The 17,577-nt window shown below is 41.7% G+C and overlaps 1 protein-coding gene across 1 annotated transcript in view; it reads left to right on the top strand.

Moving 5' to 3' along the window:
* The window catches only part of LOC146008746 (F-box and WD repeat domain containing protein 10B-like), a 65,787-nt gene that overhangs the window by 4,402 nt on the left and 43,808 nt on the right, over window positions 1-17,577 (top strand). The window contains exons 2-4 of the mRNA XM_083148380.1: window positions 13,523-13,720; window positions 14,703-14,830; window positions 16,623-16,742. Coding sequence (XP_083004506.1) covers window positions 13,523-13,720; window positions 14,703-14,830; window positions 16,623-16,742 — 446 coding nt within the window. The remainder of the gene's footprint in view (window positions 1-13,522; window positions 13,721-14,702; window positions 14,831-16,622; window positions 16,743-17,577) is intronic.

Raw genomic sequence — 17,577 nt, 5'->3', positions numbered from 1 at the left:
ACAAAATCAGAACTGCTCTTATCTCTCTGAGGTTTGAATGACTTCTGCTCATTTTTCGGGTCCAGACCCCCTGAACCATGTGGTGTCCGCATACTGCTCCCCAGCCAGTCTGGCTGGCGTCGGTTGTTACTACTACTTGACTGGATACTAGGAATTTTTCTTCCTTGATTCAGTCTTTTCTCTTGAGACCATCAGTCGAGATCTTGATATGCACCTTTTGATAAATTTGATTGTTTGATTTTTGTTTCTCCTGTCCCCGTTCCATTGTGTCAGGAAACAATTTTGTAACCTCCTCATGTGGAATCGCCCCCATGTTACTGCCTCTAGTGCTGCTGACAGCAGCCCAATCACCATTCGGTGACTCCATTTTGAATTTATTTATCTGGACTTATGAATTTAATCTTCTCAGATCCAGAATCCGGAATCCGCCGGATGCCCCTTTCTACTACAAAGAACCTTGAGAGCCACGGTTTCAAGTGACTTTTTGCCATGTTTATAATCTAACCATGCTCCTCCAGGTACTCCTTCACTTTTTTGTGTGGTTTATTGCTTCTGACCTGCATCTTGCCATAATAAGGAGGTCGTCTAAGTACGGCCATATGGTAATTCCTTGCATTCTTAGATTTGCGACCAACACGATCAGTACTTTCGTGAATGTCCAAGGAGAGGTGGACCGGCCAAAGGGCAGGGCGACAAACTCATATGTAACACATTTTTTTTTTTTTTTCTCTTTTTTTATTCTGAACCTTAAAAATTTGTGGTGACCTGGAAATATGGGTATGTGCCGATACGCACCCTGTAGGTCTATTGTAGTCAGAAAAACCCCAGGTATGATGTCGGGAAGGATCCTTCCTCTTCTTGATCCTTCTGTACCCCACTACTACTTTTTGTGCAATCATTTTCTCCAACCTGGTGAATAATGCTGCCTTCTCTGTCCGGTTTTGAGGGACAGTAGAATCGATCTGCCACGTCCCTGGGTATTTTGCAAACTCTATTTTGTACCCTGATGTCAGAATTTCCCGATTTGTCTTTGACAAAACAGGACCAGACCCGGCTGTACTGTACAGTCTGCCTGTTCGGCATCATTGGTAGTTCTGTTTAGAGGAGAACCTCCCTTTCTGGCCCCTTTGGCCACGAAAAAAGCTTCTGTTGGCCGACCAGGACCTCCTGAAGCTACTGCCCGGCCTGTAAGCCCTTGCTTCTTTAAAGTCCGGTGCTGAATAACGGACTGATCTGTTGAGCGTGCCTCTTTTTGCCATGTCCTGTGGTAGCTAGACCGATTTTCCTCCAGAAATCTTTGTAATTATATCGTCTAGTTTGCTACCAAACAGGTACTTCCCCTGGAATGGCAGGGAGATCAGCTTCTGTTAGATTGCGTGTCAGCTGCCCACGGCTTGAGCCATAAGGCTCTCCTAGTCACCGCTGTATCGCAATGGATCTGGCTGCTTATTTGACGACATCTAGGGAGGTATCACACAGAAACTCAACTGCGATCTGTATATTTGCATACTTTGACAAGTTCTGATCTCTTGATACCGTCTAATGTGTCAGACTCTAGGTCTTGACACCAAGACCTTAGCACCCTTGCAGTCACCGCTATGGCTTCTGATGCATTCATAAAGGCCCCCGAGGTAACATGTTTTTTTTAAAAAAAAATTTTTTTTATTTATTTTTAAATTTTTTTTTTTTTTATTTATTATATTTTTCTGGCCAACCTCTATCTCTCTCTCCATCGCATCCTTAAAGATGTTAGCATCCTCCAATGGAAGGGTTTTTATTAAATTTTTTTTTTTTATCAAATTTATTATTTAATTGTGTTTTTTAATTTTTTTTTTTTTATAAAAATTATTTTTTTTTTAATTTACTTATTATTTTTTTTTTTTTTTTATATAAAAAAATTTTTTTATTTTTTTTTTTTTATTATTTTTTTTTTTTTTATTATTTATTTTTTTATTTAAATTTTTTTTTTTTTTTATTTAAATTTTTTTTTTTTTTTGAGATTCTGGCTATGGCCGCATCTACCTTAGGGCATCCTACCACTCATGGACCTGATCCGCTGCAAAGGGATACATCTTTGAAACCTTAAGTGGAATTCCCACCTTTTTATCCGGGTATTTCCACTCTTCTTCTACTATCTCTTTAAGGATTTTAGATAGGGGATAGCCCCTTTTTTTTTTTTTTTTATCCATGAAGAGAAGATCCTGTAATTTTCCTTCCTCCTTGGAATACCCTATATTCAGGGACTTACGTATGAGTTCCAGCAAGATTTTCACCAAGACTGGATTAAAATCTGATTCATCCTTATCTTGGTTAATTTCACCTTATTCTAAGTCTGCCTCCTTTACAAAAGGTTCCTCAGAGTCTGCAGACTCGTCTTATAATATTGCTCTGCTCCTCTTTTTAGATGATACTTTTAGTTATATCCTCTTTAGTAACAAACGTGTCAGCTATTGCTGCTTCAAGCAGAATTACTAGTTCTGACATATTCTGGGTTCCACCCCACAGGTGGTTCCAATGCATTTGTCTGGGAGCAGTTAATCACACATAGTGCATTTAGCAGCATGGTGTATTCTGGGTTCCACCCTGCTGAATGTCACAGGTGGTTCCAATGCATTTGTCTGGGAGCAGTTAATCACACATAGTGCATTTAGCAGCATGGTGTATTCTGGGTTCCACCCTGCTGAATGTCACAGGTGGTTCCAATGCATTTGTCTGGGAGCAGTTAATCACACATAGTGCATTTAGCAGCCTGGTGTTTCTAAACAATAAAAACAGTCACCACTGTTATCCATTTGCAATCCTTTCAAATCACTCTAATATTTCTATTCCTCATTCCTGGCTTACCCTGATTTCCTTTGCTGCTTTTTATCTTCCTCCATTATGGCCGCTATCTGCTTTAACAGCTTTCAGCTATAAGCATTAGTAATCACAAGTTTTGCAAGCCATAAGATTTTGCTCCAGCATTCACTGCAAGGAGTCTTACCCGGTCTGCTGAGTCCCAGTCTCTTGTGCATTTGTCTGGGCCCTTTTACTGGTGCTGCCTTCCGGACTCTGGAAACCCAGACAGTTCTGCCAGCATCCTGGCTTCCTTGTGCCCGGAGATCCCAGCGTCTAGTTCCACGCTGCTTGGATGCCTCCAGGCTACTCAGCAGACCCCTAGGTACCCCTTACTGCTCTGGGCAGCGGAGACCCGTTCGTTTTTCTCTCCGGCCTCAACCCCATCTACTCCAGGTAGTGGAGAGGGCAGCAGCTCAGGGTAAGCCATGCTCCTACTACCCTGGAAAGGAAAAAAAGACACTGAGGCCTAGAAGGGAGGGGCTTACGTAGGGCCAAGTGTTCTCTTTGTTTCCTTTCCAGAATACTACCCTGCAGGACTTAACCCATTGGTAGCTGCCATGGGGAGGTAGAGGAAAGTATGTTTCAGCAATGTTTTAAGCCCATGCCCACTATTTTGCACACAATCTTCAATTGAGTTAATAGAAAACAATAATTGAATAACAATTACAATAATTAATTAATTGTCAGAATTATAGTTGAAAGGCAAGATTTGCAGGTCCATATATGTGAAGGGTATGCCAGCGTACACGGACGTACGCTCACTCTCACGAGCGGTGACATAAGCTGAGTTTTCCATTGAAAACAATAGCGACCCGTCCGTGCAAGCTGGCGTACGCTCAGATTTGCGCAAGAAGTCGGCGGGAAGACGGACGAGAGACGTCCGTAAACGGTGGCGTACGCTCTGTTGTACGCCAGTTGTCGGAGTCTAGGGGCTGATCCGTCCGTGTACGTTGGCGTACGCTCAATTGTACGCCACTCCCCTTCGACGTTGTTTCTGGCCGTACGTATGCGGCTGATTTGTGGGTGGACTTAACCCCAACGGCCGCGTACGGATAGCGTACGTTAATAGTGAACGTACGCACGTTTGGCCGCTCCGATCAGAATAACCTCCTCAGTGAGGTCATTACAAAGCCAGGTCCCACATCTGTAGTGATCACCTGAATCTCTTCTCCAGGAAAAAGAAGATAAGCATGAATTTTATCTTGCTGTTAACTTTGAAATACATAGGGCAATTGTATGAGACACCTCTCAGCAGTAGCAGAACACATCCTCCTCAGTGCAGCGTGCATAGGTGTTGCTTTCACAATATCCCAAAAATACATTTTCAAGAGATGGCAAGTGTGACTTAACGTAATATACCCACCAAATTTCCGTGATGTCGCACTGGTGTATCTAGAACATATGCCCAGTGCACACTATAGCGCACACTTAGGGCCTAACTCAGTACCACTTGCTAAGCAGCGGTCGTTTGCTGCATATCGAGCAGCTTAACGCCGCATACCAGAACTCCCCACTGCTGAATCACCTAGGAAACATGCGAGGGGATGAACGTGAACAATTACCCTCGCATGCGGCCGAAGGGGAAAGAAATTATTCGATGGTCGACGACCATCGAATGATTTCTCTCCCCTTTGGAAATAACAGTCTAAACTGACTTTTATTACCATCGGAGTTCACCGAAGACGGGCCAATTACACACAGCCTAGCGAACAGGTCTGAATCAGGCCCTTCATTCAGTCCTCATTAACTCCCCTGAGCCTGTGTAAACTTCGGCTCCTCCTCAAATGCTGCATCTCCATAGCTGGTTTGCAGAGTTTTAGCTGTAATTTAGGTGCACGATTCGCAGCAGGAATAGAGCTGATTTTTTTTCTTTGAAAATAACGGATTAATAATAGATTTGTAGACTTTGCAGTGATATTGATTTTAAGGGTTGGGATCATTTGGTCTACAGTATGTTGGTCGACATGCATTAGGTCAACACCATTAGGTCGAAATGGGGAAAGGTCAACATGGGTTTAGGTCGACAGGACATTAGGTCGACACAAGCATTACGACAGTCAAAAGGTCAACGTGGGGTTTTTCACAGTTTTTTTTACCCGACTGTCGACACAGTCACAGTTTGAAGTGCACCGCATCCCATAGCATTGCTCGCAATGCTTTGGGCACAGTGCCTCGCTGTGCTCGGCACACTATTTTATTCTCCCACCACACCCTAGTGGATGGTAGGGCCTGAAATACCGCCTGTCGGCACATATTGGCTCAAAAAAACAGTGAAAAAACCCATGTCGACATTTTGACTGTCGACCTAGACACTGTCGACCTAATGCTTGTGTCGACCAAATGACCTGTCGACCTAAACCCATGTTGGTACTTGTGTACAATCACGGCTCCCACGATGTCCATCGCATAGCAAAAAAATCGCATCGCATGCGATCGCATGCGATTTTTAACAGAAATGCATTGAAATTAGTATCAAACATGTTCAATGGCCCCCAAATGCCATTTTTTAGGCTGTACCACCCCCACTATCAACGCGAACCCAAAGCGTGGCGAGCGCAGCGAGCCCGCGAGGGGTGGCGGTATGCGTCCTACGACCTTTTCATACCCCCACTATCCACGTCGGCGTGGAGATGAGAATAGAAAGTGTGGCGAGCGCAGCGAGCCACCGAGCCCGAAGCGTGGCGAGCGGACACGGATACCTTCACAGGTATACGCGTCCCCTCGCGGGCTTCACAGGTGTCCGCGTGCACTCGCCTCACTTCGGGCTCGGTGGCTCGCTGCACTCGCCACACTTTCTATTCTCAACTCCACGCCGACGTGGATAGTGGGGGTATGAAAAGGTTGTAGGACGCGTACCGCTGCGCTCGCCACGCTTCGGGTTCGCGTTGATAGTGGGGGTGGTACAGCCTGAAAAATGACATTTGGGGGCCATTGAACATGTTTGATACTAATTTCATTGCATTTGGATGCATTTCTGTAAAAAATCGCATGCGATTTTGTAAAAAAATGCTTAAAAACTGCAAAAATCGCATCCCATCGCATGCCTTCGCATGCCACTACATATGGCGTGCGATGGCATGCGATGGGAGCCGTGAAAGTACAGAAGTACCCCCATGTTAACTTAGAACCATGTCGACCTAATGGTGTTGACCCAATGCTTGTCGACCAACATACTGTAGTCCAAATGACCGTATCCCGATTTGACAACATCTCTGTCTATTTATAACTCAAGTACAGGTAGTTACTAGATTGAAGAACACAAGTATTAACTATGGCTTTATCTTAAGAACTGACCTCTAAGGATATTATTACTGTATATATATACTTGTAGGTCTTTCGAGAAACATAAGTGATAATTTTGTCTGCATGAGACCTATAGGTTTTTGTGTTTGTTAGTGCTCAAGGAAATTATTACATACATTTTTAATAAGTTTCCTAATGATATGATTGACATTCAAGGAAGACTTCTCATCTGTCCTGCGAATATCCCATCTCTCATTAATTTTGTTGTCTATTGTTCCATTACAAATATATATATATTTATATATATTCCAACAATACACATACAGATAGTGGTAGATGCTCAATTAGTTCAGTAGCAATACCCAGGTGCATGAGGGAGGGGTTAATTACTGGGTAAGTAAAACAAGACATTTTTTCCCCTCAACACACTGAGCAATGCTAGTAACCAATCTAGAACACTACATGATAATAGAATTCAGAGATATTGGTTACATATACCTGCGCAGGTGTATGCTATGCCCCCAAGCCGCGTCAAGGCTTCTCTGTATATTGGGGGTCCCTAGCGCTATATCTAGGTGCAGGGTGCGGCACCCCAAAAAACCATCATAAGCTGGGAAGCCCAGCGCGGCATGCCAGTGATATACTAAGTGTTAATAATTAGTGATAGGAAGCCGAAGCTATATAAAAAGAGAGAGATAAATGAATGTAATTAAAATAGGATAGAGATAGTGTTAGTGAGGGAAAAGTGTTAATAAAATGTAAAGGCATGCCGCACTAAAGCCACCCAGCCCATCCAGTCCAGGAGCACCGCACCCCACACCACACCACCGTTACCCTAAATTGGGTCTACGATTAACCAGCAAGGAGCCACATGATAATGGCTCCTTACTTGATATATCCAAACTAAGAGCTACCTACCTTGGAGCAACCCCAGACTACTCCATGTGGCATATCAGGACCCACATCTCCTCCTAATATGGGCTCCCTTCTGCCTCTAACAACATACATACAGATAGTGGTAGATGCTCAATTAGTTCAGTAGCAATACCCAGGTGCATGAGGGAGGGGTTAATTACTGGGTAAGTAAAACAAGACATTTTTTCCCCTCAACACACTGAGCAATGCTAGTAACCAATCTAGAACACTACATGATAATAGAATTCAGAGATATTGGTTACATATACCTGCGCAGGTGTATGCTATGCCCCCAAGCCGCGTCAAGGCTTCTCTGTATATTGGGGGTCCCTAGCGCTATATCTAGGTGCAGGGTGCGGCACCCCAAAAAACCATCATAAGCTGGGAAGCCCAGCGCGGCATGCCAGTGATATACTAAGTGTTAATAATTAGTGATAGGAAGCCGAAGCTATATAAAAAGAGAGAGATAAATGAATGTAATTAAAATAGGATAGAGATAGTGTTAGTGAGGGAAAAGTGTTAATAAAATGTAAAGGCATGCCGCACTAAAGCCACCCAGCCCATCCAGTCCAGGAGCACCGCACCCCACACCACACCACCGTTACCCTAAATTGGGTCTACGATTAACCAGCAAGGAGCCACATGATAATGGCTCCTTACTTGATATATCCAAACTAAGAGCTACCTACCTTGGAGCAACCCCAGACTACTCCATGTGGCATATCAGGACCCACATCTCCTCCTAATATGGGCTCCCTTCTGCCTCTAACAACATACATACAGATAGTGGTAGATGCTCAATTAGTTCAGTAGCAATACCCAGGTGCATGAGGGAGGGGTTAATTACTGGGTAAGTAAAACAAGACATTTTTTCCCCTCAACACACTGAGCAATGCTAGTAACCAATCTAGAACACTACATGATAATAGAATTCAGAGATATTGGTTACATATACCTGCGCAGGTGTATGCTATGCCCCCAAGCCGCGTCAAGGCTTCTCTGTATATTGGGGGTCCCTAGCGCTATATCTAGGTGCAGGGTGCGGCACCCCAAAAAACCATCATAAGCTGGGAAGCCCAGCGCGGCATGCCAGTGATATACTAAGTGTTAATAATTAGTGATAGGAAGCCGAAGCTATATAAAAAGAGAGAGATAAATGAATGTAATTAAAATAGGATAGAGATAGTGTTAGTGAGGGAAAAGTGTTAATAAAATGTAAAGGCATGCCGCACTAAAGCCACCCAGCCCATCCAGTCCAGGAGCACCGCACCCCACACCACACCACCGTTACCCTAAATTGGGTCTACGATTAACCAGCAAGGAGCCACATGATAATGGCTCCTTACTTGATATATCCAAACTAAGAGCTACCTACCTTGGAGCAACCCCAGACTACTCCATGTGGCATATCAGGACCCACATCTCCTCCTAATATGGGCTCCCTTCTGCCTCTAACAACATACATACAGATAGTGGTAGATGCTCAATTAGTTCAGTAGCAATACCCAGGTGCATGAGGGAGGGGTTAATTACTGGGTAAGTAAAACAAGACATTTTTTCCCCTCAACACACTGAGCAATGCTAGTAACCAATCTAGAACACTACATGATAATAGAATTCAGAGATATTGGTTACATATACCTGCGCAGGTGTATGCTATGCCCCCAAGCATAAAAAAAATAAAAAAAAATAAAAAATGTCTTGTTTTACTATTCCAACAATACCCCTAGTCGCGCTAAATGACACTTTATATATTATAAATGAGTAAAAAGTATATAATAGGATAGGCCGCTGATCCACTTAGATCCCCTGAAGGTGGACAATCATACCATAGCAAACATGAACAACAAAAGTGGAAAAGCGCCAAATGATCTCTTCAACAAGAGATGACTTAATAAGTTACTAACTGTCAATGACTTGAAATGTTGTAAAAATACTCGAAGTAATAAACGGTTTGTCCGATATCTTTATTTGATCGTGAAGTTTTTGTGCATAATACGGAAGTAACCCAACGTGTTTCATCGTATCAATCAAGACTTCATCAGGGGTATTAGTCTTCCAATAGAGAAAATTGTGTTTGATTTGGTATTTTCCAGAATTGTCAAACCAAGTTTTTTTGGGATAGAAAATGCCCTCTAGGTATATGACTGAATCATAAAAGGTAACGGAACAAGGATTTCCACAATCACGTAGTAGCTTATACCTAGAATAATCAAACTCCTGTGGAGCTGTCTACCAAACAGTGTGTCACACTCGACACAACACGGTCACTTCCGTATTATGCACAAAAACTTCACGATCAAATAAAGATATCGGACAAACCGTTTATTACTTTGAGTATTTTTACAACATTTCAAGTCATGGACTGTTATTAACTTTTTAAGTCATCTCTTGTTGAAGAGATCATTTAGCGCTTTTCGACTTTTGATGCTCCGTCGTCAGACCAGTTAAATGCACTGGTCTGACAACGGAGTCTCCGCGTTCCGAAACATTACTTTAGCACATGGATTAAAAGAAATCCCTTGATTCTTCACCCTCTTTAAGTCTCTGAGTGCCGCTTTCTTCCTATTGATATCCATTGGAGGTTTGTACCTCACATTGAAGGCACCAGAGCCAGCTACAGCCAGCATCCAAGTTCAAGTCCTGAGTGCCAGGCCCTCCCTCACCTATATATATATATATATATATATATATATATATATATATATACAGGGTATAGTAAGCGGCATTCATCAGACCTCCATGTAGAATAAATGCTTTATTTTGCCAACATGTTTCGCGAGCTTAACCTCCCGTCGTCAGGGATAAAACAACTGCATACAAAGTGCACATATGAATACATCACAGTTGGACCCTTCACCAATCAGCAGAGATGTGTCCCAATTAGCCGCACCCCCTCACCTGTGGGTTTAGAGGCCACACTGGGAGAGTAGATTACGGCCAGCTGGTCTCACATCAATGAGTCATCTTTGCACAAAAAAAGAAAGGAAAAATCACAATGCAACAAAATCGCATTGCAACAAAATCACCATAATTAAAAACAATATCTGCTGAGCCGAAGAACATCAATGCAGCAAATAAATATACATATATCAGAATATTTTTACAAAACGATACAATACCTAACATAGCATAATTAAGACTACGGCAGTGTTAATCACTTTATCAAACACAATAATCTAATGATTTAAAGCAAAAGTGACAATGTCACTAATAAAGTTATAATCATTACGGCAAATATTAGGGCAGGTATTAATAAACTCTGTTTTTAATGCATCATCAAGTACAAATATTATACCATATATATATATACACACTAGTAAGCCTGCTCGAAGCAAATGCTTCAAAAGCTAGACTGCTACCTTGTGATTGCCTCTGTGTTTGTGCATGTGTGTGAGAGAGAGATAGATGTAGTTTCACTCGCTGCCAACAGATGGCAGTGTTCTGGAGACACACAAACGGACACTAGACATATATAGATTATATATATATATATATATGCAAAGAAAGGAGAAGCGCACCATGAGCAAAATGAAACACAGTTCTTTTACTGACAGTATATGCTCACATACATGTGGGTTAAGGTATAACAGCTTGCCAAGCTTGTAATGTGATGTTGGGATGGACGAGTTCACAGGACACGGTCAGAGGAGGTACTCGGTCTCAGGCAGCCTCTCACGCTGAAATGACGCCGGTCTCCATGCTCCGTCTCGATCTCCGTCTCCAAACACTCACACAGGGTGACGTTGCTGCGTCCACCGTATAGGCCACGACCAACGCGTTTCGACAGAGGTCTTCGTCAGGGGGTGTGTCAAGCCCCATGTCTGGCAGTCTTATAAAGCCGGCTAATTGCACGTCACAGCTGTTTCAATTTATCACAATACAAGGCATGTGAGCCACATCCAACTAGTAAGTAAAATACAGATAAATCTACACAGTATTAAAATCACATTATACATAAAACACAACTTACTATACAAAATCCAACTCACTATGACCAAATTTTATACATATATAGCTTATACGCTCTATCACAAAAAATACATATATATAAGAGAAATATATCAAATTCTCAATAAAAAAAAATCCGATATTATAAAAAACCAACATTTAATTATAAAAAAAACATATGTAAAATATACATAAAAAATGCATATAGTATATTAATTAATTATGTAAATGCAATGCGTCAAAATCGTATAAGGGGGAGAAAAACGAGAGAAAGAAAAAAAGAGATGTTAAAACCAATAAATTTGGCATACAGTACAATTCATACTTATAGTACACCTGTCAATGCAAATGATATATATATATATATATATATATATATATATATATATATGTAGACACAGAATTATCTACACATACATGGACCAAGTGTGAACAAAAGATTTACAACGTATATTAAAAGTTAGTGGCCCGGCGGGATTCAGAGGGTTGATAGTCACAAATGCATTAGTTGATTCCAGGCCACACCGTCTACTATGGACAGGTCCAAGGAGCCGCAACTCAACAACATGGAACTGCCAGCAGACAGGCAAACCCATGAACCCTCTAAATGGGTCTGCCTGTCTGCTGGCAGTTCCATGTTGTTGAGTTGCAGCTCCTTGGACCTGTCCATAGTAGACGGTGTGGCCTGGAATCAACTAATGCATTTGTGACTGTCAACCCTCTGAATCCCGCCGGGCCACTAACTTTTAATATACGTTGTAAATCTTTTGTTCACACTTGGTCCATGTATGTGTAGATAATTCTGGGTCTACATATACATATATATATATATATCATCTGCAATGACAGGTTTACTATAAGTATGAATTGTACTGTATGCCAAATTTATTGGTTTTAACATCTCTTTTCTTCTTTCTCTCGTTTTTCTCCTAATACGATTTTGACGCATTGCATTTACATAATTAATTAATATACTATATGCATTTTTTATGTATATTTTACATATGTATTTTTTATAATTAAATGTTGGTTTTTTATAATATCGGATTTTTTTTTATTGAGAATTTGATATATTTCTCTTATATATATGTATTTTTTGTGATAGAGCGTATAAGCTATATATGTATAAAATTTGGTCATAGTGAGTTGGATTTTGTATAGTAAGTTGTGTTTTATGTGTAATGTGGTTTTAATACTGTGTAGATTTATCTGTGGTTTACTTACTAGTTGGATGTGGCTCACATGCTTTGTATTGTGATAAATTGAAACAGCTGTGACGTGCAATTAGCCGGCTTTATAAGACTGCCAGACATGGGGCTTGACACACCCCCTGACGAAGACCTCTGTCGAAACGCGTTGGTCGTGGCCTATACGGTGGACGCAGCAACGTCACCCTGTGTGAGTGTTTGGAGACGGAGATCGAGACGGAGCGTGGAGACCGGCGTCATTTCAGCGTGAGAGGCTGCCTGAGACCGAGTACCTCCTCTGACCATGTCCTGTGAACTCGTCCATCCCAACATCACATTACAAGCTTGGCAAGCTGTTATACCCTAACCCACATGTATGTGAGCATATACTGTCAGTAAAAGAACTGTGTTTCATTTTGCTCATGGTGCGCTTCTCCTTTCTTTGCATACAATTCTATGCCGGACCCTGGTTGAGTCCTGGAGAATAGCTGCACACTACGTGGGAGACATTCACATTTTATTCCTGAGGTTTTGCGCAGTGGTATTGTTTTTGTATATATATATATATATATATATATATATATATATATATATATATATATATATACCCATGACTACCATTCAAACATTCTCTAATATAAGCTATAACTGTTTGGTACTTGTGATTTGTATTATATAGTATAGATGCACATCCCTCATATGTGGTTCGATAGCTAGACCATTAGGGCAAGTATCGTCATTTTTTAAGTGCACCGGAGTAATCTCTACTTGTCAAAGATTTACAAAATACATGTGGAGATGTTAAAATATCCATGAATCTGTAGTCAAGCGTTAAACGCTTCTGTATAGGTCACACACTATACAGTACATACATGTTTCTAATAAATAAGTATACAGATTTGTAAAATGTAACCAATATCTACCAAAAGGTAGAGACAGCTTTTTTTGGCTGAACTAATTATATCATAAGTTAATTGATATGTTAAACATTTCTTCAGAGCTCATAAAAGCTGTCTCCAACTGCATGGAAGCATCAGGGTGATATTTACATAAATCAGTACATGTATTCATGTTCATTTTGTTTTTAGATCTCTTCTAGAAACCTTATAGGTTTTGTTCCACTAGAGCATAACACATTATCAGTCCTCTATGCCCTGCAATCTGATCCTCTGTGCTCAGACTACACATGAAATGTGACCGAGACTGAGAGCACTGGAGCAGGATGTAGCTCAATCACATGGTGATAATTTGCTTGTGTGGACAGGTCCTACGTTATTATTTTGGTTTGTATTGTAACATTTTTAAGTCTATAATTTCAATTCATTCCTTGTACATCACATTACCCATAAGCCTCAATAGCTGAACCATGTCCATACCTTTTTCTACAGATATTCATGGAATTCAAGGATCTCATAAGGACATGTTTGGGGATAATGACCAAAGTCAGTTGGAGGAACCCTACAACCCCACACAAGATGACCCAGCACTTATGGTGGTCCCCACTTCTTTCCAGTCTATATCAGGTGTCAGGAGGTACAAAGATTTCATCCGCTGCCTCCCCGTGCATCTCTCTAAAAAGATACTTGGTATGACTTTATAATCCAACACATCCTACTTTCCTGTGTCAGCCCAATTACAATAATCTGAGCTTAATGTGATCACTGTCTTTAAGCAATCCTGTTGACATCACTAATACCTCTTTCACGCCTGCAAAAATAACCCGGGTTGATGACGGATCTACCCGGGTTGGTGCGAGGTGTGAAAGGGCCATGTTGTATATCCTGGGTCCAGCAACCTGGCAATTCTGACCTGGGATATAAGCAGTGTTATTCCTGGGTCGGACCTGGGTTGCTGGGCAGTCTGAACGAGTAACCTGGGTCAAGCGACCTGGGCCCCGTACACTTCTATGGAGGAGGCAGCATCATCACCCTGCTCCCCTACACGGATGATATCAGCAACCCGGCAATAAGCCAGGTTGCTGTGAGAATGAAATATCGCAAATGCCAGGACGCTCCCGGGACGGACCTGGATCCAAACCCCGGGTGCAACCCGGCATTTGCAATGTGAAAGGGGTATTATTGGTCAATTTACCAATAATCAGATTTGCAAAGCAATGTGGATAAGATATTAGCACTCAAAATCATATTGCAGGGTGCGATTATACTGGCGGCAAGTATGAAGCAGCACATAGAGGGAAATCCCTGTGTTCACTGCAGTAGTAGGACTCCTGCACATGTGCAGTAAGCTGTCCAAGCATTACTGGGGGACACTGTCATAAAGGATCCCATAAAGATTTGTGAAGTGTAGCCCATAGGAACATGCTGCAGGTGCCAAGTGTAAGAATTTTTCGCATTCTGGAGCCAATAGTAGCTGAAGCTGCTGTCCTAAATGGAGGGACTACAGCAGATTTTGGAGAGATATGCTGTGTTCCCTCCTCCATACTAAATATTTTCAGTTGCGCCCCACCAAAAAGTATTTTGGTAAAAACAAATCTGCAAATACTTCATGATAAATGGTCCCCAACAGATTGGTTATATGCGCATTCTGTCATCTCTGTTTTACTTGTAGGATTCCTAAAGAAGAAGACTCTTTTCACTTGCTTGTTTGTGTCTCATCACTGGTGTTACGTGACCAAGGAACTCATCCTGGATCTCGATGCCGAGAAACTGGTGCGGAATGAAGCCATGATCTTGCAGGTACATATGAACAAAGAAATATGCTCAACTTAATAAAGGTTGTCACTTTGGGCCTTATTCTGGTCGATGCGTAAATTTCCGAATTCTTTCGGATGGCGTTTTTTAGCCGTCTGCGCATGCGTAGGCAACGCTATGCGCATGTGCCACGCAAGGTCTCCGTACTTGTTCTCACTAATACCGTACAGAAATGTGCACCGCATTCACTCAGGAGATATGGGCGTATTATGGGTGTCATTCGGAAGTACACAGGGGCGTAGTTTCAAAGTGGGCTAAACTGGGCGTAAACATGGGCGTACACGAGGGAGTGCACTAATTCTGGTAGGCGTGCATTGGGACTGAACACCGACTGCAAACGAACCAAAAGGCAAGAAATATGCGGTGTCCATAAGCAAGTATTTCTTTGCGGACACCACTCGGTCATGCGCTAGGCATTCGGATCGCCCAATTAGTACTCCCGCACCTGAACCAATGTCAGCTGAACACAATACAATCCACTCCTCTACTCATTAATTACACTCTTTTCATTGCTTCAATTGGAAACCTTGCAGCTTAAATGGACCATTACTAAACGCACAAATCTATGCTGAAAGCACGGCTGCATTTGTTACACACATTTACACTGCAAGCAATGGACAGAATTTACTTTCACTAATATAAATATACATGTCACTTTTACATTTACCAATAACAGCACACATTTGGGGATCAAAAGATAGTGGTATGTTTTGCGGAAATACACCGCATCGGTGCGTACGGCCATGTTCCCGTCCGTTCTGACGCGGTAAGACCGTGCAGATGCTGTAAGACCGTGCAGAATATGTGTGTGTCCACCACACACGCAAGGTTTGGATGTCGTCCATAAACACGCCCTCTTCTTAAAGTGTGAGTCCGTCCGAATGCGGAGGACCGCTGGGCGTTTCTTCGTACCATGTCCGCACAGCGTAGCGTGCGGACCGCTCAGAAAGAATTTGGAAAATTACGCACCAACCAGAATAACCTCCTTTATGTAATTGAACAGCTGGGTTTATTTCATGAGCTCCACTGACATCCATTCAGTGCTTGTTGTGTAAAACTAAATGTCTCATATTGGGTAGCCTGGGAGGAGTATCATTGCAGTGATCCAGAGATGACTCCAAGGGTGAAATGTAATAGGACGAGAGATTCAGAAAGTGAGAGATTTGGTAAGAAATCTCCAGTTATTTTAAAGCGGCAATCATTTACACTGCAAAATCAAACTGGTTCTGCAGTGTAAATGATTGCCGCTTTAAAAAAACTGGAGATTTCTTACCAAATCTCTCATCCTATTACATTTCAGCCCCAATGTTTTATTAGATTAGAAAAAAGGGGTTTTAACACTTTGAGTACCAACGTTGCTGTTAGAGATGTGCAAAATATCCTCTACAAATGCCAGCCTTGCTCACAGCGAGGCTTTTTTTGGACGCAATTTTTCATTAAACGCCAATTAATTGACTTCAGATCATTTGCCAGCAATAACTAAAGTGATTCATATTCCTGGCAGTTTTAACAGATATTTTGCACATCTCTCGTAGCAGCGTTGGCACTCAAAGGGTTAATGGGGACAAGTTATGTACTACTTTATGTAGCCAGTAATCTACATGCAAATAGAGCATTTCCATCTCTACATAGGAGTGATGACATCTATATTATACTTAGCTGGGGAAAATGTAATGTCTTTCAAAGATTGGAACAAGGCCTCCATTGGTCATACTGGCACATATAATTTGAGGGTATGTCACCTTTTACCATTCTTATTGTTTTGCTTTCCTTAAAGGGCACTTCCTATAAAGGAGTGAGCATTTCTTATGCAAAAATTAAAACAGTACCTGTGCCAAAAGTCGGAGAAGATGGCAATGCTCTGCCAAGGGTCCAGAAGTACTACACAGAAATAAAGGTATTTATGTTTTGGCTGGTAGTTGAGGTAACATAGAAGCACAGAATCTGGCAGCTCATCTGCCCTGACTATCTACAGCATACCATGTGTAACATACAGAGGAAGGCATTGGTGTTGCTGTTCCTACCACCCGCAGAAACAAATTATAAAATTAAATTCTGCTAAAGTGAAAAACTTGCACCAGAGACCAATACTTCAACCTTTTAATGTTTTCTCCTTATATAAAATGTGTGTTGAATGAAAGGAGCGATATACACCCCTGTGATTATCTATACCTGCTATCAGGGGCGCCAATTAATATTTTTTCGGTGGGTGCTCTCTCCCCCCGACCCCCCCCCCCCCTTTCTGTCCCCTGATTTCTAAAACCAGGACCGGTTCAATGAGCCTAGGGCTGGTTATGCTCTGGAACGATTTTGACGCCACCCCATTTTTAATTTTACACATTTTTCTGGACAGAACCATGCACAGATCTCACTGGTATATTTGGTTTGCGATTTTTTTGTAATTTTTACCAAAAATCCCACCCCATTAAATTTATGAATTGTATACTTTATAATGGGAAAACATCTGGATGCGAAATAAAGTGTGGGGGGAAAAAACGGACAGGTCAAAATTTGCAAATTCCGCCGCAAAAAGTGTGATTTATACTGCAATTCACATCCTATTACATGTGCGAATTACAAAAAACAGACAAATTTGTCAGTTTTTTGTCTAAAAGTCAAAAAATCTCATCCTACAACATCACTCTATATACTGTATATCATTTGACAATGACTGTGTCTTTGATATGTGTGTGTTGTATAACCTCTTAATGAAATAAATATGCATCCCGGTG

This window comes from Crinia signifera, chromosome 6 (assembly GCF_055691185.1).
Source record: "Crinia signifera chromosome 6, ASM5569118v1, whole genome shotgun sequence".
In the NCBI taxonomy this organism is placed as follows: domain Eukaryota; kingdom Metazoa; phylum Chordata; class Amphibia; order Anura; family Myobatrachidae; genus Crinia; species Crinia signifera.
This window is presented reverse-complemented; position numbering and strand designations above follow the sequence as displayed.